This window comes from Leuciscus leuciscus (genome assembly GCF_965113295.1).
Source record: "Leuciscus leuciscus genome assembly, chromosome: 13".
NCBI lineage: Eukaryota > Metazoa > Chordata > Actinopteri > Cypriniformes > Leuciscidae > Leuciscus > Leuciscus leuciscus.
The window spans coordinates 11,803,334-11,830,210 of NC_138737.1; the positions used below are offsets into that span (position 1 = coordinate 11,803,334).

The 26,877-nt window shown below is 38.1% G+C and overlaps 1 protein-coding gene across 2 annotated transcripts in view; it reads right to left on the reverse strand.

Annotated features, from left to right (window-relative positions):
* The window catches only part of adamts10 (ADAM metallopeptidase with thrombospondin type 1 motif, 10), a 64,068-nt gene that overhangs the window by 26,250 nt on the left and 10,941 nt on the right, over positions 1 to 26,877 (reverse strand). Inside the window, exons 3-15 of one of the 2 annotated variants that reach the window (XM_082187576.1) lie at positions 22,860 to 23,218; positions 20,198 to 20,357; positions 19,322 to 19,524; positions 18,544 to 18,627; positions 14,210 to 14,355; positions 13,546 to 13,589; positions 12,851 to 12,956; positions 11,270 to 11,416; positions 7,625 to 7,766; positions 5,880 to 5,987; positions 5,527 to 5,672; positions 4,771 to 4,834; positions 4,189 to 4,291 (exon numbers count right to left, since the gene is read on the reverse strand). In XM_082187576.1, the coding sequence (XP_082043702.1) occupies positions 4,189 to 4,291; positions 4,771 to 4,834; positions 5,527 to 5,672; positions 5,880 to 5,987; positions 7,625 to 7,766; positions 11,270 to 11,416; positions 12,851 to 12,956; positions 13,546 to 13,589; positions 14,210 to 14,355; positions 18,544 to 18,627; positions 19,322 to 19,524; positions 20,198 to 20,357; positions 22,860 to 23,218 (1,812 nt within the window). Of the gene's footprint in view, positions 1 to 4,188; positions 4,292 to 4,770; positions 4,835 to 5,526; positions 5,673 to 5,879; positions 5,988 to 7,624; positions 7,767 to 11,269; positions 11,417 to 12,850; positions 12,957 to 13,545; positions 13,590 to 14,209; positions 14,356 to 18,543; positions 18,633 to 19,321; positions 19,525 to 20,197; positions 20,358 to 22,859; positions 23,219 to 26,877 lie in introns of those variants that run through there. The other variant, XM_082187577.1, reaches the window with a different exon arrangement.

Below are 26,877 nucleotides of genomic sequence, written 5' to 3' on the forward strand. Positions count from 1 at the left end.
GAGGCAAGTAGCATACCTTACGCTGAGTTTCGGTTCATTTATGAGACAAGAGTCCAGTTCACTCGCCCGCGCCTCCGTGTCATGATTATCTATTTTCTACTATATTTACTTCTTAGGCTATTTAAATCCAGATAAAACATTGATTAAAATTAAGATACAATTAATAAAAAAACGAAATTCACTTTAAAGAAAGGCTTTGTGCTTTCTGTTTGCGGTCTCTGTGAAATTTTTAAAGTCGCTTTCAGAGCAGTCATGTCCGTAATGGAGAACTGTCACGCCCGTAACATTGTTTTGTTTTTTTCACATAAATGCGACCACGAAAAATAAAATAAAAATAATATGTTATGTTCTGTGGAGGCCGATCTTTATTCATCCGGTGGGTATATATCTTTTGGTTTGCACAGTGTAATTTATAGAATTTCTAAAAAATATTTTGCCACCTAAAAGTTAAAGATTTTTTGTGTCACGTCACATGTGTATTTCCCTCATATTAAATATAAAACGCATTGTGTAGACTGATATTTTTCTAATGTCTTGACTCCTTTCAGACGTTTCAAAATATTGGTATTAAATGCATTTTCTGAGAATTTATATTTCACGTATTGACTGCAAATGTCACGTCCATAACACTGGAATCGCCCAAGTTTAACGAATTTATCCTCAACTAGTTTTTGTGGTGTAGGTCTACGTATTTATGTTAACTTAAATAAATCTAATAGTAATTTAAAGATGTGGTAGCCCTACATCTTACACATCGTGGAAACAAAATAAGAATGGAAACTAAAATATGGTAGTATGCGCCTCAGTCCCAATACTGTAAAACTCGACGTAGGCCTACGTTCACAACATGTTAATGCAGCGGTAGAGTTACACTCACAGGACACTGTGCACTTATTCGCAATCACAAAAGTTCATTATTTGCTCGTGCTTTAAAGCTTTGCCGGGTAAACATTTCATAGGCATTCTGTTCTGACATGATGCACTTTTTCTAAGCGCGAACTGAAGTGCGCGCGCACTGTCAAACAGCGCCAAACTGGATTTTTGTTGGGTCAGACCCATCTGATATCGAAGGAGGGCTGATAACGCGAGATCAACATCGATCTAAATGGAAAAAAATAGCACCAAACAAGCCACTTTGAAATGTTGCTGTTTTCATGAATATAAAAGTTGGGTGACCCTCCCCCTAGACTAAAAAAAATTGGATGACCCTCCCCTCAACAAAGAATAAAAAGACATGACCCTCCCCTATTTTCCTCCGGTGGCCCCTTCCATAAATACCGAACGGTCCCTAAGAAATGGGGTGAGGTGAACCTGAATCAGCCTAACTATCCAGTCATTCTATTATTCGATTAGTTGACTAGCAACACAGGGACTAGTTGATTTGAAAAAAATCTGTATGTAGTTTTGTACAACTCTTAACGGGTAAAAAAATATGGAAGGTGGTTAAGAGAGAGAGGAAACATACTGTACATTGATGTATTGTTTAAAAGTGCAAAGCATACTACCCACACTACTCGCTGTATAGGTTATGTAACAAAGAACAAAGAGTTAATTGACTCATAATCTCACTCATACTGGTACCAGTGTGTGGTTTTGTCCTTGCTCTGGGCCTCTTTTATATTACTCTTGAAAGGCTGGAAGGTCTGAACTCATTCCCCTTGCCTGTACCTGGCAGCAGTGGTGCTAAAACTCTGTGTAATCTTTCTTTGGCTGCCTAAGACCCGCTTGCCTTATCAGTTGAATCACATCTACCACAGTCTTTATGTTAAATAATAACTCTTCCTCTGTTTTATAAACCTAAAGAGGGCAGTTTTTGAGCTGCTGGCCAATTTTCTGTTAGTGTTGGACTAATTTGATAAGGTCCTGGGTGCCTGTGAAAACATATACTGAAGCAGGCTTACGATGGAAACTGCGCATCCCATGAGGCTTTGCTCTGGCAGGCCATAGGTGTATTTTTGAGGTGGCTAGAAGAGGGCTTCACTGGAGTGTATGGGTTTCAGGAGGTTCTGGTGAGAGTGCATACAGCCGGAGCACAATGCATTGAACAGTGTATCTCACAATGCAATGTGCTCAACCTGAACTTCGGCAAAAGTGATAAAGCGTGATTTTAATCTTTTTCTAGACTCATTACTTCAACAGACTGCCAAAAGTTAAGACACTGGCTACATTTACAAGCACCCTTATAATGTGATTAAGGCAGTACTGCAATGAAGTTGGAGCTCATGCAAACAGAACGCTGCGATTTTGAAAATGTGATTATGATTATAATTATAATTAGAGTAACTATAAAATCACGGTAAAATGTCTTCCTCTCATTATTACTGTGTACACTACCAAAATGTAAGGGTCAGTCCAAATTTTTTGTTTTCACAAGCATATTAGAATGATTTCTGAAGGATCATGTGACATTGAAAACTAAAGTAATGACTGCTCAAAATTCAACTTTACTATCACTGGAATAAATTACAATGTAAAATACACTGCCCGGCCCCCCCAAAAAGTCACTGTTTGGAAATATGCAAATGCTTAAGAGTCTACGACTGGATAATTATTGCAGTGATTATTATGTTTCAAGCATGCTATATGTTTGGCAACTGTTCTTCTAACCCTAATTGAACCCTAACCCAAATTGTTTTTTCATTTCTTAAACAACCATGTAGGAAGACACATCATGACCATATTCCATGATGACAATGTCAAGATTCATCAGGCTCAAATTGTGAAAGAATGGTGAATTGGCACCTCTGAGTCTAGAACTTTAATTCATTGAAAGTCTTTGGAATGTGCTGGAGTAGACTTTATGGATTGCTTGACTCTTGCATTTTCAATACAAGATCTTGACCAAAAATGTATGCACCTCTTAATGGAAATATCATTACAACATTTATTTCCATCAAAAGAACATAAAAAAAAAGAAGTTTCAAACAGAGAGAGAGTGCAGTCCTAAGGTCTATATGCCACCTGACCCTAAAGCAGGGTAAAACAGCAGTCTGGCACTTATTTTAACAGCTGCAAGGGATTTCCATTGTAAAATCAGCTGACTTGATGAAAGCAACGCTTGTAGCCTGCAGTGGGCTTCTCTCTGTAAGCCATTATGTTATTGGAGGGGCAGATTAAAGGCAGTTATGTCCTTGACAGCCAGCTTCACATTCATCAAAAGCAGAAACTTAAACTGGAGATTCTGGGAGCTGGCAGTCCGTAGCCCGGCATATGGATGCCAGACTGTTATCTGCACCCTCTCTCTCCCTCCCTCTCTCCCTCTCTCCCTCTCTCTCTCTCTCTCTCACACACACATCTGTCCTGGACCTGAGCCAGTGTAGAGATTGGTTCTTTGGAGCATGGTGGTCCAGTCCTAATATTGAAACCACCTTCAAAAGCCCTAAACAGTCTTAAACAACAACAATCGAGCACTTAAACATTCTCATAATCATGAAAGATGTAGGTAGGGAACTAAGATATCACATGTTTCTGTTCAGTTCTGAGCACAAACATTTGGATTAGTTCAAGGGATGCACCAATGTGATACAATTACTATTTATATTTTGAAGCCAATATTAGATATCAAGCTACATTATATGAGATTGATCACAAAAAGCACTCCTTAATAGTCCGCTACATGCTTTTAATAACACCAAAAATCATGTACAGTAGAAAAAGGCTTTTAATTTTAAAACAGGCACAACTGTAGAAATCTTTCTTATCCTACAATCATTTAAGAAACACATTTAGGCCCTATTAGTAACCACTGTAATAAAAAAAAAATATATGCATGTCTATGGCCAACTCTCTTTATTTAAGGATGAAAGAAGCAAAATGTAAATGTGCATATGCTTTTCAAAGATTTCAAATCTTACAGGCTCTGTGAAAAAATGTACTTTTTGTGTTTGACAATAGGTATGCCATCTAGAAATGATAGTCATTTGACTATAATTTTGCCTATTTAACTTATCGGGCCGATGCAATAACATTAAAAAGTCACATTTATCGGCTGATATCAATATGGCTGTCGATATATTTGGCATCCTTAATTTGTTCAATTGGCAGGCGCTATTATTCAAAGCAACTTAAAGTGCATTTAAGACAGAAACGTAGCAGTTCAGAGTAAAAACAGGCCAATCAAAGTGACACAAATCAAAGGAAAAAGGCCAGAATGTCTCAGAACAGGTGCTTTAAGGGTTTTATACTTACCACCCCTGTACGGCTTCCAGGTGTAGAATTTCCCCCGGAAAGGAACGCTGTCGAAGTCCGAGCACTGAATCTCCCGAAAATCCTGAGATCCGACTGGGCATTCCTAACCCACACACAAATCAGTCAGTCTGAGGATCTTATGGAGCATGGCAACAGTGAACCATTTTCTTCAATTTGCGTACGTTTACATCATTTAGAGCAGGGGTGTCCAATCCTGTTCATGGAGGTCCAACGTCCAGCAGACTTTAGCTCCAACACACTTGCCTAGAAGTTTCTGGTCAGTCTCAAGACCTTGATTAGCTGGTTTCAGGTGTGTTTCATAAGGGTTGGAGCTAAACTCTGAAGGACAGTGGCCCTCCAGGAGCAGGATTGGACACCCATGATTTAGCGGTTGTCCAATGCACCCCAAAATTTGTCAGAGCTTCAGTCTTACCAACGTATTTAGATGATACAGGAACAGAATCCATTCACAAACAAGCCAAAGATCTTTACAAGTGGGATAGGAGTAAATTTGTAAGAAATGTTCCTTTCTAACAGACACACAAAAATGGAGTCACAGTGACATGTGGCTTTCAAACTCACATCAATGTTGCATGATCTGAAGCGCTTCCTCTCTCCCAGACAATATTTCCCTCCAACCGTTGGCCTGCATCCACACAAGGACAAGCATCAGACACATCTGAGTACAATTTCAATGTAACTCCCAATTACACAATATATTCTGCTCAAGTTCATTTCAGCCAGACATCTTCTGTCTTTCTGTCAATCTGTTAGTTTTTACGATTTTTCCTGGCATGTCGTCAGACTAGGTTCATTGAGTACAACGGGCTGAGAGTAAGAACATTATGAATCATCGAATCACTCGTAAACACTATCGTTCCAAAGTTTGAGGTTGGTAAGATTACTTAATGTTTCTGAAAGAAGCTCTTATGCCCACCAAGGCTGCATTTATTTGATTAAATATACAGTTTTAAAACAGTAATATTAAGAAATATTATTACAATAAAAAATAACAGTTTGAAATATTATTATAATTCAAAATAACTGCTTTGGTATGTTTTAAAATGTAATTTATTTTTGTGATAGCTAATATGAATTTTCAGCAGCCATTACTCCAGTCTTCAGTTTCACATGTTACTTCAGAAATCATTCTAATATGCTGATTTGGTGCTCAAGAAACATTTCTTGCTTACATTTTTTAAGGATTCTTTGATAAACAAAGTAAAAAAAAAACAGCATTTATTTGGAATAGAAATCTTTTGTAACATTATAAATGTTTTCACTGTCACTTTAGATCAATTTATTGCATCCTTGCTGAATAAAAGTTATAGTACTCACCTTGGGCTGTCACAATGGCGAATAGAGGAAGAGACTCCGCCCCCACAGGTGCGACTACACTCCTCCCATGGCGACCAGTGGCCCCACCCACCATCGACACCCTCTGGACGCGTTCCATATGGCACACACACTCTTTTGTAGCACCACTAATGAGAAAATATCATTAATCAACATTAAATATGCAATATGTGACGACCCAAAACAATTGCCAATATATGGTGTACATTTATATTATATAATATCATATAAAATCATTTCATTATCAAACATGATCTATCCATCAAGCCAAAAAAGGTTCCTGAGCCTTGATATATCTGTGCTCTGATATTCCTCCCAGAATTCCCTGTCCTTACCCCTTTTTCGATGGTGCTGGTCTGGCAGATGGTGCCCTCAGCTGCTGGGATACTACTGGTGATGCAGCGATTCCCTTTACTCATGCACCAAAGCTCACTGCACACTTCCTGAACACACACACAAGCCACTAAACAAAATTTCAGACAATGTGGGAAAAACAGACATTAAGAAAGACTCAAGAGGCTGAAGAACTGTGTGGAAAGAGTAGAAGTAGGACATTCCTGCACCAAACAACGTCCTACAACGTGGCTATTTGGTTGCTAAGGTGCTCTGAGTGTTGCTAGGGTAATTGCCCTTATATACTATGGTACTGAATGTTTATTACTGTACATGATACTTGAAATAATATTACAGTTCTGCCATGGTATATGTCCAATAAAACAGTTTTTTTTTTGTTTCAGCTAAATCTCATAATGTAGATCAGTTGTAAGCCGCACACTGCATTTTAGATCTAGTCAATAACTTCCTGCTTTACATAGTTACAGTGAGAGCTAACTAGTGTGTGTACTCCTCCTCCAGATGTTCAGTTTCCTGCACTGGCATCCCATAAAGCAGTCAATACCTAAAGCTGGACTCAACATGAGCAGCTATAGCTCACTTTACAGACTGAGCTCCACTGTGTGTCTGTGGAGGTGTAAAGGTCAACCGTGGCTGGCAGAGAATAGAGCCACAAACCAAAAAATAGCAAATTTTTGACCAACATGTGGTTTTGGACAAAAGTGGCAGAATGCCAGCGGTCTGAAGTCTTGGGGGGAGCAAAAAGATGGAATGTTACAGCCAGCGAAAGGTAGAACTGCCATCTGGTGCAGATTTACAGAGAGAAAGAGAGAAAGAGGGAGGGATGGAGAGAGTGTGCTAAATGATTTACTGTGGGGATGTAAAGGCAAGACAATTTATGTGTCCAAAGACGACACTTCAGCATAGATGTCTTACTGTAAGATAGTTATATACTTCTAAATTAGATCTTTTTCAATATGCAATATATATATATATATATATATATATATATATATATATATATATATATATATATATATATAATATAATATAATATAATGTAAACAACTACTGAACAAGTTCACCCAAAAATGAAAAGAAATATTTTAGGGAAAAATTGCCTAAATTTTGTCTGTTCCTCAAAAAAAACAAAAAAAAACGATCAAATACCTTTAGAATACATTAAATATTGCACATGGGTCATATCAACCATATACATTTTAATGGTTACTCTGACATTCCAAGGTACTCTAAAGAATAGCATGGTGGTGCTTTCATGGTATATGTCCAAAAAACATAACACTACCATGATATTTTTTGTTACTGACACAATAAACGTCTCTAATGTCTATGGCACAATGCTGTTCTTGTATGGTGATATACACTATTGTTCAATAGTTTTAGAAGCAGTTAGATTTTTTTTTACGTTTTTGAAATAAGTCTCTTATGCTCACCAAAGCTATATCTATTTGATAAAAATACATTACAAACTGTAAATGTGAAATTTATAACAATTAAAAAAATTGTTTTAAATCGTTTTGATCAATAGAAAGTTCAATCTTACTGAACCCAAACTTTTGAATGATAGTGTAGATCAGAAAAAAACATGGTATTACCATGGTCCCATAGTCAAAAATCATGCTGATCTGCATTTTTAATAGATGATGATGATGATGTTGATGATGATGATGGAATTTTCTTTCTTGGGTGAAGAGCTGTTGTCAATTACACTGAGTGATGCAAGTACCCCGTATTTACACTGACGAGACTTCACTCCGTACTGGAAGCGGCACTGCTCGTCTGCATCATATGCTTGGCCAGGGGCTGTGGTGGGGTAAACAAATTCCTGTTTGGGGGGAACATTGTTCAGGCAGGAACCCATGCCAGAGCTAAGAAACAATCAGAAAGAAAACAGAACGGGTGGGTCAGAAGTGATGGAAGTCTAAAGGCTAGTTCATACTGCCCTGATGCCAACAAACACTGATCCAACAAAACTCAAAACTGTTGGAATTCAGGGCCAGATCTACTAAATGGCAAATTAGCACGAGAGCGCAATTCCAAAAAAGCGCAGATGGGATTGGAAAGTTCTGCATGTGATCTCCTTACAACACGCAAATGAAAGAATACAGATGTAGCCGGATCATTTCCATAATGACCAACGCAATCTACCAAGAGCAGCGCAAAGTAGTGTTTGGTTTAAGACATGCTTTTTTTGCCATTAAATAATGGTGCAAATACCAGTACATTGACAAGTGCAAACCTTATATTAAATCACCTTGCATGATAAAAGGGAAAATCCTACAAATGCTTATGCAATAATATCAGCCGCAAAAGTAATTGTGTCCACGCTTTTTCAGCGCAAATTTTTCACTGCGTGTCTTTAGTAAATCCTGACAGTAGTTTTTTTTTGCGCCAAAAGGGGGTTTGCGCTGGCGCAATCTAGCCTTTAGTGTGTCAACTGTTAACATTTGTTGTGGCAGAGTGAATCAGCTTTAATGGTTAAGGAACCTGTTTTAATCACTATTGTAAGGCATTTACCCAATGTGACACTAATTCTTTTCCATTTTAATATATTTTAAAGATTTATTCATTCATGTGATGGCAAAGCCATTTCTCCATCTTTTTTAGTGTCAAATTGTCAAATATACTGATTTGATGCTCAAGTAACATTTCTTCTTATCAATGTTGAAAACAGTTGCTTCTTAATATTGCTTTGGAAACTGTAATATATTTGTATTCAGGATTCTTTGATGAATAGAAAGCTCAAAAGAAAAATTTTAAAATAAATCTTTTTTAACATATCAAAAGTTTTTACTGTCACTTTTCTAATCAATTTAATGCATCTTTGTAGAATAAAAGTATTAATTTATTAAAGAAAAAACATCTGGGTGAGATGCATGATTGTGTCTGAAGCATGTGTGAAATCACTCCAATCTCGCTGGTGAAATGTCATCCCGTGACGCATGACGGCATACTACGGAAGCAATAAAGGATACACGGACCAAACATTGTCAGCTTCTGATTGGCTGAAGTAACTCACTCTCAGGCATGCAGGAATTATGGCAAAGTGACGCAGCGTTTCGTCCCCTTCTCAGGGAACCAGGCTTATAGTCGTGACAGAGACATTACCTTTCGATTGGTCAGCAATTGGTCAGTGTTATGCCACTAGGCAGAGTAGTGGATGTAACAATCAAACGCCCTAAATGGGCAAAGCAAGTTAAGCTTCTCTTGGTCAGCCATCTGGAAAGGAGGAGGGCAAAAGACCTGCAGAACAATAGAGCGTGCTACATTGGTAGGCTTTTAAGAAAAGCTTTTACCATGCCGGGAGCAAACTCTAGGCAGGAGGCGACAGACAGGGCCTGCAGATCTCCTACCCTCTTCAGAGATGTAATAGCTAGTAAGAAAGCTGTCTTGAGAGTAAGGAATTTCTCGGAGATTGACTCAGGCTCAAAGGGTGCCAAAGACAACCCTTCGGATGAATGAATCTCCCACGGAGAGCCGTTCAGGAGACATCAGGTCCTAGAACCATACTCATGCCAGCCAAAACTGGCTACTAGTAGTAGACAAACCCAGTCCTGGTGAACCCTCTCTAGTACTCCCAAGAGCAAAGCAATCGGGGGAAACGCGTACAGATGTAGCCTCAGCCCTGTCCAAACCATGGCATCCAACCCCAACAGAGCTGGATGCGTGAGGGAGAACCAGAGTGGACAGTGCATCATCTCCTCTGATGCGAAAAAGTCCACATTCGCCTAGCCGAACCTCCTCCAAATCAAGGAGGACCACCCCAGCCCCGTGGGGGAAGTGTCTGTTGTACATTTTTCAACGACAAGGCACCCCCAGCACGGGACCCTGGGCCAAGAACCAAGGCTTCTTCCACATCACTAGGGTACGAAGGCATCTGTGTGTAACCCTGATGATGTGAAATGGGTTGCCCCTCAGGGAGAACCCCTTGGTCTTGAGCCACCACTGCAATGCACAGAAGGCCAAAAGGAATCACATTGGAATCAGCTGCCATGAGTCCAAACAGTCTTTTATGCTGTTTTACAGTGACGGTTTGGTCTACCCTGATCTTGCCTACAGCTGAGAGAATCGACTCGATACGTGCACGGGACAGACGTGCCTGCATCGTAGTCGAGTCCCATACCACCCCTAGAAGTGTAGTTCTCTGTAGTGGAGAAAGCACACTCTCGATACCGAACTGCCATTTCCTAGGATTGAGCTAGAATCAACCAGGCGTCCAACAGAAAATTCTTGTCCTTTTCCCTTATAATCAAACAAGTTTAGCCATAGGTGTCTCTCCATAGCCACCATAGCTGCCATGGAACGCCTGATGACAAGGGCCATGGTTTCCTTGGTGGTCTGGAGAGACAAATCTGTGGCCTGGAGCAACTCTTTCACAGTATATTTTAAGAAGATATTTTGAAGAATATGGTTAACCAAACAGCCTTCCATAGTATGGAAAAAAATAATATGGAAGTCAATGGTTTCTGACATTCTTTAAAATATCTTCTTTTGTATTCAGCAGAGGAAAGAAAGTTGTTAAGGTTTGGAACAACTTGAGAGTGAGTAAATGATGACAGAATTTAATGTTTGGGCATCATATGCCTTTAAAGTTAGACGTTCACAGTGAACACTGTCAGGTCCCTCTAGAGCGGACTATGATGCTCCACTCCCAAGCAGACCACACAGATCGTGCATGTCCCCTCATACAATATAACACATGCAGGGAGACACACACAGTCTAACTGCTGCTTATTCACCATACTAGTTTCCTACAGGACAAACAACACCAAAAAGACAGACAGATTCACACAGCGCTCTGAAAGCACCGAAGCTTATGATGTTTGGTCCGGGTATCCTTTATAGCTTCCGTGGAACGCCGTCTTTCTTCACGGGATGAATGAGATTGAAGTGATTTTACACATGGTTCAGACGCAATCATGCAGAACCATTCCCATAGCGTCAACATTCTGATGCAGCGTTGAATTTCTTCGAAAGGGAACGGTTTAACGGTAATGTATATAAATAAATACACTATTCAAAATAAAATAAAATAAAATTTGATTAAATGTAATAAAGATTCACTAAAATCTTTGAAAAATGTGCACTAGCTGTCAGCAGATTTCAGACACATCCCAATAATTTTATAATCGACAAATATTAATCAGCCTGTATATTGGTCTATCATAAATTATAACAAATGGCTCTTAAACAACATTATAGGCTGAGTTTGCATTTGAGTTAAAAAAGACATTCACATAATTTATATTCATAATGAAATCCTTTGGAAATGTATGATACTGAAATCCAATGTTGATACAGTCAATATTTCACACTAAATACAGTACACTTCAGTGTAAACACAGATATCAGACTCAAGCAGCAGACGCACTCAAGGAAGTTGGTGATGTAATCGCGGCTGCAGGCAGACCAGACGAAGGGGTTAGTCTTCATGGTGATGTGGGCAGCCATAAGTTTAGCGGTCTCCTGACTGCGCACCCCACATGCATTGCCAACACCATCATGATTCATCCCAAACCTGAAAGAGAGAGATGAATGATTTTATGGAAGCATAAATATAGAATCCATTGGTCCAGGTTACAGAATGTGAACACACACACAAACCCATCAGCACCTCACACAACTTATGTAATCCTACACACAGTCAAACATATGCCCCCTTGTCTAGACAGCCCCAGTGCGCAGCGTCATATGGCCGTCAGTTCAAAGGTACCTGGACGAACCATTAGGACCAGACCACTAATGACTTCACCACCTATGAAAACAGCTCTGCGGTCCGTTATCGTAGCCAAGGCAACAGAGTACTGGGTGACCCAGCACAAACAGCTCAGATCCGAACAATGATAGCAAAAAAAATACTTTTCAACTACCAAAACAGCAGAAATGACAACAAAATTTCCTTTCATGGAAGTATTCTGAAGGTTTGAGGAATGATATGTGCAGGCAGTGGCGCGATATCAGCCAGGCGTGCCCATAAATCCATATGCATGATTAAGCTGCAGAAAGTGAATGGAATGCTGGGCCACCAAGTAAAACAATACTTCAACGTCTTGGAGCGCAAGAAACCACAAACGAAAAGCCCAAAGTAAGCCGCCTGGAGCATCAGAGTCTGTCGTCACTTGCTCCACTAACAAGATATAAATATTGCAAGACTGCGAGAAAATATTAGTGCAATGAGTTGCAAAATAACAAGTTGTTGTTAATGAGCATTATTCATATTTAAGCGCCTCAAGTGGCTTTATAGTATATCCTTGAATTTAACCCAAGTTTGTTTTGGAAGGCCAAATGTCAAGGGTCAGAGTTGAAAGGGTGTGCCTTGATGACATAAGTAGGTAAAACTGGAATTTCAGAGCGCTGATATATTGCTGACCTATAGTAGAGCTTCAATAGGTGCTGAGGGAACAATGAAGATTTTGGAATATGTACTGACATCATTTAGTCACAGTTTTTGAAAACAGGTACATCAGGGATTCCCAAACTTTTTTTGTCAGCCAAACTCTTTTGAGCTAAAATACTCATTTGCCTCCAGATTTTAGGTTAATATTTCACAAATTTGCAGGTTCACAGTTCTGTGATATTGGTTAATGGTCACAAATTTTCGTGTTTATTTTCATTTTACATTTTTATTATTTAATTAATTATTAGCTTTTCATCAACTCACAAACCCCTTGCCGTTCCCTCAAGATCCTACAGTTTAGGAAACCCTGAGCTACACAAATAAAAAAAATTAAGAACAATTTAAAGCCATTTTGACAATGTAGAAAATAATGTAGCAATTTATGTAGCAGCATAAAGATACAAAAACAAAGACATTTGCTTGATATCACCTTACTGAAATCGAACCTTGACTCAAAGCAAACAGCATCAACCAAACAGCATCATCAAAAGACATGGAAGAACAGAGGAACACAAGACACTGTAGGAGCATTTGGAGGTTTAGGAAAAGACTCACGTGTGTCCAATCTCGTGCGCAATGGTGAAAGCAGTGGCCAGACCAATGTCTTCATTGATGCTGCAGCTTCTCTCTGGCTCACACATACCGCCAACAGGTGCCAGACCTGATACAGACACGTGTGTGCACATGGGCACAGTGACATGGACACACATACGCACACACACATACATATATGCTACAATACTATCCACCTTATTTTTAATGTAAGAGCAGGTGCGGCCATTATTATAATTTTTTTTTACTTTTAGCTCCACAAAAACAGTTTGTTGTGCTGATCGATATTGTAAACTTGTTTTTGTTATCATATGATTTTAATTTATCATCACAATCATAAACACATTGGTTTGTTGCACAATAGTTTTACAATTTACTGCACTTTGTCATTCTTCAAGTTGTTTACCTATAGCGGCTAATGAATCTGAAGTCTCACACATTCACAGGGAATAGCTTACTTCTGAGTTGAAAAATAAGATGGATATGCAAATACATATATGCAAATACTATACAAGCCCCACTACAGTACTACACATTAGTTAATTAATTAGTGTCTACAAACTAATCAAAAGTAAAAACTATATAGTACCAATAAACCTTCGATTAGCTATGTTATGAACAGAGAAGAAGTGAGAATGTGATAAACAAATATTTCATATATGGTGACAGATAAGGCGATGGATGGACGGATGGCTTACCAAGTGTTCCACAGGGTTTGTTCTTGTAGATGCAGATGTCATACCTGAAAACATACCACAGAAACATGTCTGATATTTTGTTGGGGTGAATGAACCTCTTTGGTTTCCACAGAACAAACACAAACTCAGATAACAGAGTTGTGAGACAGTTCACAGACTGGACACTCTTCTGATAAGAGAGCGAAGACAATGAAAGGAAACGTTTGATGCATCCAGCAGACATACCCTCTGATACAAGCCTCCAATATAAAGACTCAACACTTGTCTTTCTCTCTGTCTATCTCCTTCACTCTCACTCTCTATTTCATACTCATACTTCACACATACCTCACACACTCAGCTTTCAGGCGCAGGAATTCAACCCAACTCCTCATTGTGTGGATTAAAGCTATAGCATGATTTACCATAAATCGCTAGTTCTTCCAAACACACATTTCAAGTACTTTAAAGGCATTTTAAAATTATGACCTGTTGCCTTTAGAACCAACGGAGTGCTACAAAACGTTAGACAGGTGTTATAGTGTGCATGCGTTTAAAAAAAGTATATATTTAAACAAAAGCATAATACTGACATAGGCCTATTTCACTCTTTTGACAGCGACAGAGACCTAAAGTTTGACTAACACAACACCACAAACAGAGCTAGAAACATCCGCATGCTAACCTGGTGATGAGGACTGCTGTATCATGGTGTGCGATTCCATTGTCAGGGATAGCATTCCCATGACCGTTCCGGTGCAGGATGGACTTTTGCCACTTGCAGAAACTGTCTAAAGACTTCCCTGCATGATGGTTAACCTCTAACGTGGGCTGGAAAGAGAAAAATTAGGATCAGAAAGACTTGAAAAAGGCCAGGTTCAATGCATGTACATTGTACAACGTGTGTGTATTAGTTTGTTTACTAACTATACTGATACTAGAGTTCTTTTCGAATAATAGTAGAAAATGTGCTGGTTCTTTGTGAAATGGAATTGCAAAAACAATGATTGTTTTCAAAAAGGTTTCCCCGAGAACTCCTACTATTTGCCATTGGTATGGTGGGTTGCATATGGCTTACGTATAATGTTTACACTTTAGGTTACGGTCACATTAGTGAAACTTTTGCAAAGTAGAAATTAGGACGTTTTTGGAAAGTTGGTCCATTGTGTGGTCCATAGTGTTATAGCTATATATGAAGCATCGCTTACTCAAAGCTCACTTTCAAACCAAGCAACTTTATATCTGTAAACAGCAAATTTGAGTTTACAACTTGGGAACAACAGGGGAAATTTTCCGCCTAATGCAAATCATATCATTACCCCCTCATGCAAAATTCCAGATTGTGAGGATTCCTATTGAGCAGACTGCATTTCACCCGTAGAATTTTTGTTGGTATAAAGGTAAATGTGACTGCACTTTTAAAATGCAATTGGGAAAAATAAGCTTTAAGGCCCGTTCACACAAGTACAATGTGACTATACAACAGAAAAATGCTTTTAAATGTAAATTGTTTTTTTGTTTTTTACAGTGTTCCCACCAAAATAAGGCCGAATTTTCATTATTTTCATAATAAAAAACAGCAAATAAATGCAGTATAATATTTTGGACTTTATATGAAGGTGTCCATAGTAATGCATTATTTTAAAGCTGCAAATTACCTGCAACAAATCTTTTCAAGCGACACTTTATAGCTTCTTTAGTTCATATATGCACAGCTCTGACCCATTTCTCTGCTTTATTGAGTTTACAGTGGATCAGAGCAATGGTAATATGGACACAACAAACTAATAACACTAAAAGTAGCATGTACAGAAAGACACACAGGCCCGGTTTCACAGGCAGGGTTTAGATTAAGACAGGATTAGGCCTTAGTTTAATTAGGACATTTAAGTAGCTAATATAAACGTGCTTTAGAAGAAAAAAAAACATTATTGGTGTGCATCTTGAGACAAAACAATTAAGACATCTTAAACATGCATTTTAGTCTGGGACTAGACTTAAGCCTCCAATGTAAAACCAGGGGATAGTGTTTCCCTACCAATCTGCCTGGCACCCAGCACCCGAGCCGGCCACAGCACCATTACACTTGTAACCCAAGACTGCACAAACTGGCATAGCCTATAATTGTATCATCCCACAATCCAGTGTTCTAACTTTCCAGGTTTCCTCTGACACAGGGGGTGGTGGGGTGTTCTCATCTGGAAATGAACCATGTTTGGTTCCACGAAACCTCAGCACTCCACACGGTGGTTATCTCAACACGGCTAATACTGCTCCTAATGACCGGTCTCCCATCATTTGTCAAATGACATTATGCGGAACAAATTACAGGGGGATTTATTTTTAGCTGTCTGCGATTTGGGATCATTAATGCTTCATTAAATACACCACAAATCCCCACTCCTATCCTTTTCCTGCCCTGTGTCATCTGCAGGAGCCCGTTTGAGGTCCCGACTCTGTCAGCATGTTCCAGAGATCTTGCCGCGTGAGCCAACTCGCTCATGCAGTGTCGTCACGCCCCGCTCAGGACAGAGGTGGAAGCCTGAATGCATGACAGAGGCAGATTGATTGCGTTCAGAGGCAGGTGGCGAGAACAGTAGCGGTACAGTTTGGATTGCCCTTAGATTTCACTCAATATTTTGTACGTTTTTTTAAGGTGAATGTACATTCATGAGTGTGGCAATATTAGCGTTCACAATCAACAATAAGAGCAGTCATGGCAGGCTCTCTGGATACACCCAGAAGAGCCGGGTAGAAAAAAGCCCAGACTTGTGCAGACTGTCTCAACTGCCTCAGACTAAGATGCCTCAGCCTGCAAACACACAAACAAGGAATTCTTTGACAGGTGAAATAAGCCAGACTATGGCTTATATGTATGTGTGTATCATGAAGACATTTTATCTTTGCATTTAAAGTATTGCAATAAATGATTAATGGCCTTTTTTCTGTTGCTTGTAGTAATCTACTGCACATTTACTTGGAATTTTACAACAAATTTAAATATTGTTTTAAATATTGCACCAGTTAGAATAGCAAAAATAAAATATTTCACATGTATTTTTGAATATTCAAAATATTCAATTAAGCAAACTTTCTTTTCACACGTATTTTTTTGGGGAATATAATAATAATAGTTTGAATATTATAAAATCATGTTTTTGTTTTTGATTGGTAAGATTTTTTATGTTTTTATAAGAAGTCTTTATGTTCACCAAGGCTGCATTTATTTGATTAAAAATACAAAAAAATAGTAATATTTTGAATATTATTACAATTTAAAACAGCTGTTTTCTATGTGAATATATTGTAAACTGTAATTTATTCCTGTGATCAAAGCTGAATTTTCAGAATCATTACTCCAGTCTTCAGTGTCACATGATCCTTCAGAAATCATTCTAATATAATGATTTGACGCTCAAGAAACATTTCTCATTGTCAATGTTGAAACAGTTATTTACATTTTTATTTTAGGATTCTTTGATGAACAGAAAGTTCAAAAGAACAGCATTTATCTGAAATAGAAAGCTTTTGTAACATTAAACACTACCGTTCAAAAGTTTGGGGTAAATAAGAATTAATTATATTTTTTGGGGGAAATAAATAAAAGAAATCAATCCTTTTATTCATCATGGATGAATTAAATTGATCAAAAGTTTTATTGTACAAAAGATTATATTTCAAATAAATGCTGTTCTTTCATCAAAGAATCCTGAAAAAAGAATCCAATGTTTTCAACATTGATAATAATGAAAAAATCTTTTTAAGCATCAAATCAGCATATCAAATGATTTTTGAAGGATAATGTGACACTGAAGACTGGAGTAATAATGCTGAAAATTCAGCTTTGATCACAGGAATAAATTACACTTTCAAATATATTAAAATAGAAAACAGTTATTTTAAATTGTCATAATATTTAACAATATTTAACAGTTTTTTATTTTATTTATTTTTAATCAAATAAATGCAGCCTTGGTGAGCAGAATCGACTTATTTTAAAAACCTTACCGATCAAAAACTTTTGACTGGTAGTGTATATGTAAGGAATAATTGACGAGGGGCCGTTGAATTATTAGAAAAATAATGCACATCCATTCTCCACTCGGGTGTGCATTATTTTTCTAATAATTCAACGGCCCATCATCAATTTTTCCGCTTATACTATGGTTACCACACCTCAAAACATTGTTCAGATGATGTACTTCAAGACGTTTGTCTGGTTTTTGTCCTTAAAATGCTATTGTGTGTGGGACTAATTTCTTACGCATCTCATCCCAAGCTTCCGTTGCGAATTCCAAAACGTCATTTTAGAGCTAGTAACAGAGACTTAAGCCACTGATAGCAGACTAATGCAGTTATTAGATAGATAGATACATAGTACAATGAATAATAATATACACTACCATTCAAAAGTTTGAATTAGGTAAATTTTTTATGCTTTTAGGTACATAAGTCTTGTATGCTCACCAAGGCTGCATTTATTTGATAAGAAATACAGTAAAAACAGTAATATTGCAAAATATTAATACAATTTAAAATGGTTGTGATGCTTAATATTTTTGTGGAAACATTAATTTCAGGATTCTATGATGAACAAAAGGTTAAGAAGAACCGTATTTATTTGAAATATAAATCTTCTTTAAAAATCCTTACTGTCATTTTTGATAAATTGAATGCATCCTTGCTGAATAAAAGTATCAATTCCTTAAAAAAAAAAATCTAACTGGCCCCAAAAGTTTGAACAGTAGTGTATATTTCTATCATATAAAAGCAATCATTTATACTTTCACAGATGGCGCATTTACACCAGAGGCGTTTATATTTCACACATTAATTTGGCGCACTCACAAAATGCACTGCTGCATTTTGAAAGAAATGATTTCTATGTTCACTTAAAATGTCCTTATTTGAAAGGCAATATGTGACCGGAATTAAAAAGTGCACAAAAAATCCGGATCAGGCTAATAATCGTGACAGTCCTATGTAGGCACGTGAGCAAATGTGATTTAAAAAGAGTACCTGGTCTTCCATCAGTAGAATAAGCCTTGTCACAACGATGTTCACTGCATTCCCCAGGCTAGAATCCTGGAACAGTTTGGCAACCTGACCTCCAGGGAAACAAGAAAAAACCAGTCTTAAAAACGAGCCAATTGTCTGTTTTTAGACCTTTCTAATCCTGCTGTTTACTGTAAAGATAGACATTTTACAGTCTACTATTAAACCAGTGCTAACTGCTGCTCTGGGTCCATGAGGTGAGGTAATCCCTTCATTAAACACATTCCACAGGTGTAAAACTATTTGTAACAATGCCACAAATTGCCCATGGGGATTATAAATATGGATTCGCAGGGTGACAGAAGACAGTTACTTAGACAACTGGTTTTCATTTAGTATTTCTTCTTTGAGCCAATACAAATGACCTGGATATGTCAAACATCCTCTAAAGATTTACTTAAGTCTGTGGGATATCATTGCAGACTATTCATTTTAGGTCTTCGTAAAGAATCTCAAGTAACTTGTGAAGAGTTTAGCAGAATGTCACCAAAAAAACTCCCTGAAAGTAGTTCATCCAACTTATGTGCTGTATTCCTAGTAGTCTGAACACATGCGATTGGTTTGTGAGGAACAGATCAAGATTTGGACATTCTGCAATAAAAAACTCCTTTTTGGTTACATGCAATTACCAAGTCATATGGTTATCAAAAGACATGAGGGATGACCGGAAATTGCGATGACAGGATTTACATTTTTGTATCCTTAAAGCATGCAAACAAGAACAAGGAGAGTTGAAGCTTACAATATTCATGACCGCCAGAATGTACTGCTCGATATCGCGACGTCCGTGATAGCTGACCATCATCTTGTCGGCCACCACCAGGGTTTCGACGTAGCGCTCTCGGCTGACAGAGCGCTTCAGTGGTAACTGGCCCCGTCCCATCTGGTTGGGTAAGGGCTTTATTGTTCTCTGCCACCATCCATAGCTCTTACCCGGCTTTTCGTCTGAGGAGGAACAATGAGCAAGACTGTACCTACACAGTTTTTTGTACAAATCCTGTGACATTAAAATTCATGAGTTGAAAACCTTCTGAAAGACCATGTTTTTGCTCTTTTTTGTGAAGTACTTCTAGCGTAACTGCAAACTATGAATGAGCTGGCATTGGATCTGTAAAGATGCATGTCATATAAATTCACCCCATCTATTTTTTACATGCATGATTCAATCTTCTGATGAAATTACAAACTTCTCTCTGGTGTATGTCAGGCTTTTCCAATCATTTAGTCAGCTTAAAGGAAGAGTTCACCCAAAAATTGAATATTTTCCGCAAAAACCTTAATTTCTCTTCGGCTGAAGAAAGAAAGACATATATATCTTGGATGGCCTGTGGGTGAATAAATAATCAGGAAACTATTCAGATTCAGATCTGCGTCCATCTAAGCAACGACTGATAGATAAAACCAAGTCCCTGCTCAATATTTTTGGATTATTTGTTTTAATCAGATGAAATACAGATGAAAAGATCTGTCGCTACTTCCATTACAATGAAACTTTAATGTCAGGGATAAAACGGGATACCGTACATACTGAAAGACACCATGAAAAGGTTTAGTGAATTTTCTTTTTAAGGGGTTGTTGATGTATAAAATACATCTTCATGGTTTTTATCATTCTTACCAATGACTCCACAGGACTGGTCCATGTTCTGGTATCTCAGAGACGACCGTTTGTACACCACATGTGGGCGTCCTTCTCTGCCATCCTCATTGGTAAAGTTTTTAGCAGAAACCAGGGGTTCGATAAGGTACTCCTCACCTCCAGCTACAATAACCCCTTTCTGAAAAAGCCAAGAAACCATAGATTAACACTTCCTTTTAGCCTGCCAGCTCAATCTGAGTTTATAATCTAGTAGATACACGGCAAAATCATCAAATCATCCCATCATTAGTCTCCCCACTAAAATAATGAGCTTGCGCTGGCCTTATAATCCTGGATGAAATGGGAACTCATGGCAGAAGGCCAAAGGATTTTAGCATGTTTCATTGTTTCCTCTCTTCATCTCTCTCAGTCACACTTTTCAAGTCCACATAATCCTGTAATGTGCTTAGTGATGCTCTTGTGGACACACTGAGAAGTCCCTGATGAATTGTGTCATGCGACTCTGATCACCAATAATTAACCTGGAAGTTTCTTCCCGCCTTCATGAGCAAGCTTAATCCTCCATTGTATTTACTTGTGTTGGTGTACACACAATTGAATCAAAATGGATACATTATCGACCGGGCTGGACATTTATTAGCACCTGTGATGCCAGGGAGTAGAATCACCCAATGCTACAGGAACTAGGAAGTCTGATGGCATTTATCAGACGTAACACTACACTCAACGGGTCTGGATAAACAAGCACTGGTCTTGACTTTGTAATCTGTTTACGCAGGTGTATTACCAGCTCATGCAAGTAATGAGCATGCCACAGCATGCCGCTTGAAACGAAATCCATCATTAGGCTCCAAAACACCTGTTTTTGGAGCAGAGCTTTACACCAGCTGGGAGAGACAGACATTAGCAACAGCTGGCCATTTCAGATCTACAGGGGTGTCATGACAACTCACCCGAGGGAGTTTTACCCAAGAAAGAGATTACATTGTATAATACATAATTACTTTAACATGCAGAATTATCTTTATGGATATCTGAGCCTCATGTGATGGAAATGTTCAACAAAATGATAAAGCCATTTAAAGGAATATTCTGGGATTGATTGCAAAAATTAATTTCCACTTGTCCCTTTTTTTTTTTTTTTACAGTGAGATACTTAAAATAGAAGTTAATAGTCAATTAATACTTAATGTTTCAAAAGTATAGTAACAAGATGTAAACAATATGCATGTTAACATGATTTTAGTTCGAAAAAAACTTTTTATAAAGAAATTGTTACTTTTATTCAGCAAGGAAACAGCAATTTTATTCAGCAAAACTGACAGTAAATACATTTATAATGTCACAAAAGATTTCTACTTCAAATAAATGCTGTTCTTTTGAACTTTTGGTTTCCACTAAAATATGAATATATGAAAATGCAGCCTTGGTGAGCAAAACAGACTTCTTAAAAGAAAAAAACTCTTTCCCCGCCAGCGTTTAAAAAAAAAGAGTTGCCAGCCACCACCAGCGTTTTTGAACATTTTCACAAAAATGTCTAGCCTGGTCATACCAGACTCTCCTACATTTCATGTGTACAGAGAGTCTGGCCACTCTCCATTGACAAGCCTCAACTTCCTTGAAGGTGGGTACTCTGTTGTAAACTATTGGACCTGCCCAGAGCCACTCTGGATCTGCCATAACCATTCGCTCACGTTTGGTCGTGACGTAACCCTACAACTCAAACTAGCGCACAACCTCAACGTCATCGTTCTCAGCCACTCCCTCTGTTCGCTGATTGGACCGCCAAAAATTTGGCCGGAGAAAACCCAAGAATATCCCGCAAACCCAGACGGAGTACTGAAGGAAAATGAAAATTGAGCGGAAGTACGCAGGAGGGCGGAGCCAGGCTAAAAAATATCATGGCCCCCAGAATATTTTGTCGTATGAATATCTGAACATGCAATATATCAAAAGAAAGAACAGATCCTCTGCTTTGTAAACAATCAAACAAAAAATTATTCAAGCTTCATCCATTTTTTTTTTTAAATCAACACTTGAATATGGGTGTTTCATAAAAGAAGATAAATAGAGCAAAAAGCTGATCAAATCACGTTTTTGTCAAAGACTTCATCCAGATCAGATTCAGACCGGTGATCACAACATAGATGGAGTAGATCGAGTCCATCGTTCCCTAATGCTTGCACAGTCCTATAGCTTGTAACGTCAGGCAGTTTTGATTTATATGCTGCTTAATGTTGATGATCGCGTTATTTTACATACGCTTATGATTGCATTTGATATCGCTTGTTTCTGCATCTTCTTCGCATGTGTTTTGATCAGGAGATTCAGTACTCTTTCAGAAGATGCGTAATAGTGCCCCCTACCGTATAACAGTGAAAACAAGGAAAGCCGGAAAATTCCGTCAATGGCGGGAAAGTGTTTTCTCACAAATTACGGAAATTTACATCAATGGCGGAGAAAGAGTAAAGAAAATGTATTATGTTTTGAGGTAATCAACATTATGCCTGTTGATTAAGCTTAACTTGCATTGAACCCGGAATATTCCTTTAAGGCTATAGTTGCAGCCAATTTTGCGGACTTCCACATTTGACATCATAGTGCTTAGGTTTAGTACACAATGATTAGTACATCATTTGAGACTCAGCACTGTTTCCTACAAAAGTACAGTGGCGCTCACCAGGCCGTTACAGTTGCTAAGAGCCACAGAACTAGAGTGAGGCTGGTGCTGCAGGTGACCCACGTAGTGGCAGTTGGGCAAGTATGGGTGACTCCAAGCCAGGTGCCCCCTCTTCCAGTATTCCACACGGAACTGTTGCGAAAGCAGTCCTCCCTGCAGCGTGAGGTTGAGCAGAAGGTCAGTGCTCGACGTGGAGAGCTGATAGTACAGCTGTGGGTCTGGAACGCTCTGCGTTTCTGTGCTACGCCGGTGTCGACCATTCCCGTGAGAAGTCTCCTCTTCCGATAGTGTTTCCCCATGCGGCCCCACACGCACTGGGATGGCGATCTCATACTGGCCGATGCTGGACAGAAACTCAGCTGTGGAAACACAAAAAATGACCATGAGATTGATGGATGGAAGTTGAATTGAGTTTATACAGCTCCCACAATAAGCAATTAAATGTGCATTGAATTTTTTCTTTGCATTGAAAAGTTATGCACAAATAATAGTATTTACCGTTCAAAAGTTTGTGGTGTATATGGTTTTTTTTTTGGTTTTTTTTAAAGCAGTCTTTTATGCTCACCAAGGCTCCATTTATTTGATTAAAACTATAGTTAAAAAGGTAATATTGTGAAATATTATTACAATTTTCTTTGTAATACATATTTTCTCTTATTACAATGTATTTTTTAATACATTTTAAAATGTAGTTTATTCCTGTGATGGCAATTTTTAGTCTTCAGTGCCACATGATGTTTCAGAAATCATTTTAATATACTGATTTTATGCTCAAGAAATACTAATTTATTTTTTAAATAGAAAGAACAGCATTTATATAAAATAGAAAACCTTTGGTAATATTATAATCAATTGAATGTGTCCTTGTTTAATAAAAGTATTATTTTATAAAAAAATCTAATAAAAAAAACTTACTGACCACAAACTTTTTAATGGTAGTGTATATTATACAAAATATTACAATATACTATACAATTTTATCATAGTATTATTTTATAATATTTTATTAAAATACATTATGTAATATATAATAATATATAAAAAATGTGAAATATAAATGTACATTCACATGGATAAAGTCTCCAATCATATCAGAAGCCGACAAAAGCTGTATTATTTTACTTTAAAGGTGCAGTAAGTAATTTTTGGTAAACGCTGTTGATATTTGAAATCATCAAAACAAACCTCCCCTCACCAAAAGGATCTGGCAATCTTTCGTTAATCTGGAGCAATCGCCAGCATTTTTTATTGTTTTCATAAAACTTTCAATATTTTGTTGTATGAATATCTGAACATACAATGCATCAAAAGAAAGAACAGAGCTAGCTTCATACATTCTTTTGTTTTTGTTGAAGACTTTGTCTGGGTTGGATTCAGAACGATGATCAAAACATTGATCGAGTGGATCATGTCCATCAACACCCCCAAAGCTTGCACACTCCTGTACCTCTTCGTAGGTTTGACGTTTCATTGGTAACGTAATAGTCTGGCTATCACCAGACCAAGCTCAATCTTTTAAGATTGAACATTAGTCTGGGGAGTCTGCTCTGTATTTTCTACTGCACAAGAGGCGTGATCAACGGGCATAGTTCAAATGACTCTGTACGCAATTGGATAGTCCTTCAACCAATCAGACCAACGATCCGAGTGACGCGAAAACTCCAGGCAGGAAACGTGTCAACAAACGTGTTGGTTTGTAGCATTGATCATCGGTTTGCAGAAGCATCAGTGGCATCGAGCGATTTTTGCAGGTTATGCAAAAAAAACATGAAAGTGAGTGATATTTACACCCACTCGAGCGATTGGTTTGCTAAACTAAAGAAGCCATTGAGCATCGTCGAGGGTTTAAAAGTAATTGGATTGACGGTCGTGCCAGAGACGCTTCTCTGTCGTCATTGTGTTAGACCCACCAATAGCCAGGTGGATAAGCCAGTTTGTGATTGGTCCCGCATATTTGTAACGGAAGCAGGATAGAAAAATTTACAGGTTTCCTACCTGAGCTGAAGGGCAAATCAAATTGCAGGCAGATCGGGCTTGGTTTACCCAGTCTAGTAACATAAGGCAGTTTTTATTTATATGCTTTTGAATGTTTGATGGTCACAATAGCTTAGATGTGCGTAAGCAATCTTCTATCACTTGTATCTGCTGCTTCACTTGTTTTTGGATCCTGTATTTAATTCTGTACTATTTCAGAAGATGCGTAATAGCACCCCCTACTGTATAGCAATGGAAATATGGATTGCCGGAAAAACTTGTCAATGGCAGGGAATGCATTGTGTCATTGATGATGGAAAATCTCATCAATGGCATGGAACCAGTTAAAAACCAAATAAGTGAGAACTGTTCATTCAAATCAACAATACATATGTAAACAATCAATTTGAGGCAGATTGCTATACTGGTTCAGCTGGGGCTCATTCAGAGAGCCTCTGGCCTCTGGATTTTATTCATTTGCAGCCGTGTACTCTGACCATGTCAATTGGCGAACAAAAGAGTTCACAGTGAAACTATTGAGTAGACCACAGAGAAGAAACACAAGCTAGCAGCCCAAAGGCCAAGGGCTGCCTGTTGCTATGGAAATCCTGAAATTGTATACTTCCTGTCCCGACAGCGAGCCTGGAGATTAATTGTCCAAATTTGGCATTTGAAAAACTGCACCCAATGGGTGGAGATTGCCAAAGAGACAAACATCCTGAAACCAAACCAAACTCATTTAAACATTCAGAAACTCTGTGTAAAGTAGTACACCATGATCAGTGTCCTTAATGTGAAACAAGGTTCGTTCCTTTGGTTTGTTTACCCCATCCTGCCAGTTCAAACACTGTGAGCAGGGCGACAGCAATGACTCTTTTGTTTGGGTCCAGAAGCATGAAGATGAGACTTGTGCGTGATCTTGATTCAGCTTGTCTTAGTACTTTCCATAATCTCTCAAAGCTCTAAAAATACAATCAGCAGATGCACCATGTGAGTAATATTAAATGTGGCATTGTGTACAACGGCGTGAGAAGGACAAGTAACCTTATAATATATGGTCCATTTAATTAAGCCTCAAGGAAGGAAATGGGGCTCAAACCAAGTGCTGAAAATATAAAAGATCCCCTCTTTCCCTCCTCACAGCAGTTATTCAGACTGGGCCGCTCAATAAGACTGTCTAATTACTGAAAGTGCAGCTGCTTCTGAGACCCACATGTGTTTTCATTGGGTTTTTAAAACATGTGCAGACTCAAAATCATCACCGGACCAACAGAAGAGCTCAACAGATGAGGTTTGTCGCTTTGATTACATTTAAGGTCACTGCTGACCTTATACACCCTGCGTTGCTGTCTGAGTTTACATTGGTGGAGTGGTTTGGTAGTAAAACGACTGTTAACTGAAAAGTTGTATGGTTCAGGATTACTTTAAAGTTTTAACATGCTAAACAACATTGTACTTTTTTACATTTACAGTATAGACATGACATTTCTTTCAATGTTACTTTTTAATAGTTATAGTCAAGCACAAAACTAGATTGTTTAAACTGCAAAACTGCATATCCAGGCGTTAAATTAGGCCTTTTAAATAGGGATGCACCAATACCACTTTTTCCAGAACGAGTCCGATACCTTCATTTTCGCTGATACAGAGTACCGATGCCGGTATTTTCACTGCATTTGTAATTTTTAAATGCATTGGGTAGAGAAACCAAAATAATATAAATCATATTAGTTGGCTTAATTTGTTCATCAAATATATATTTCCTTCAGTTATTTTCATGCTTAATTAAGCCTGCTAAAATGCATTGTATGAGCTTCTGTTACTTCCACTGTTCATTCTATTGCTCTATCATATTTTATCTTTCATTTAATAGCACAGCACATATTTAGAGCTGCTCCCGCAGGGCTCAGTGCTAAAGATAGGGTCAGTGGTTCAAATGCTTAGACACCAGTGAAATATAAATTCTTTGTTCCAATTTTGATACAAAAACTACCAGCCTAATTAATGTGAATTTAAAACATTAAAGACAAGTAAGCAGTCCGTA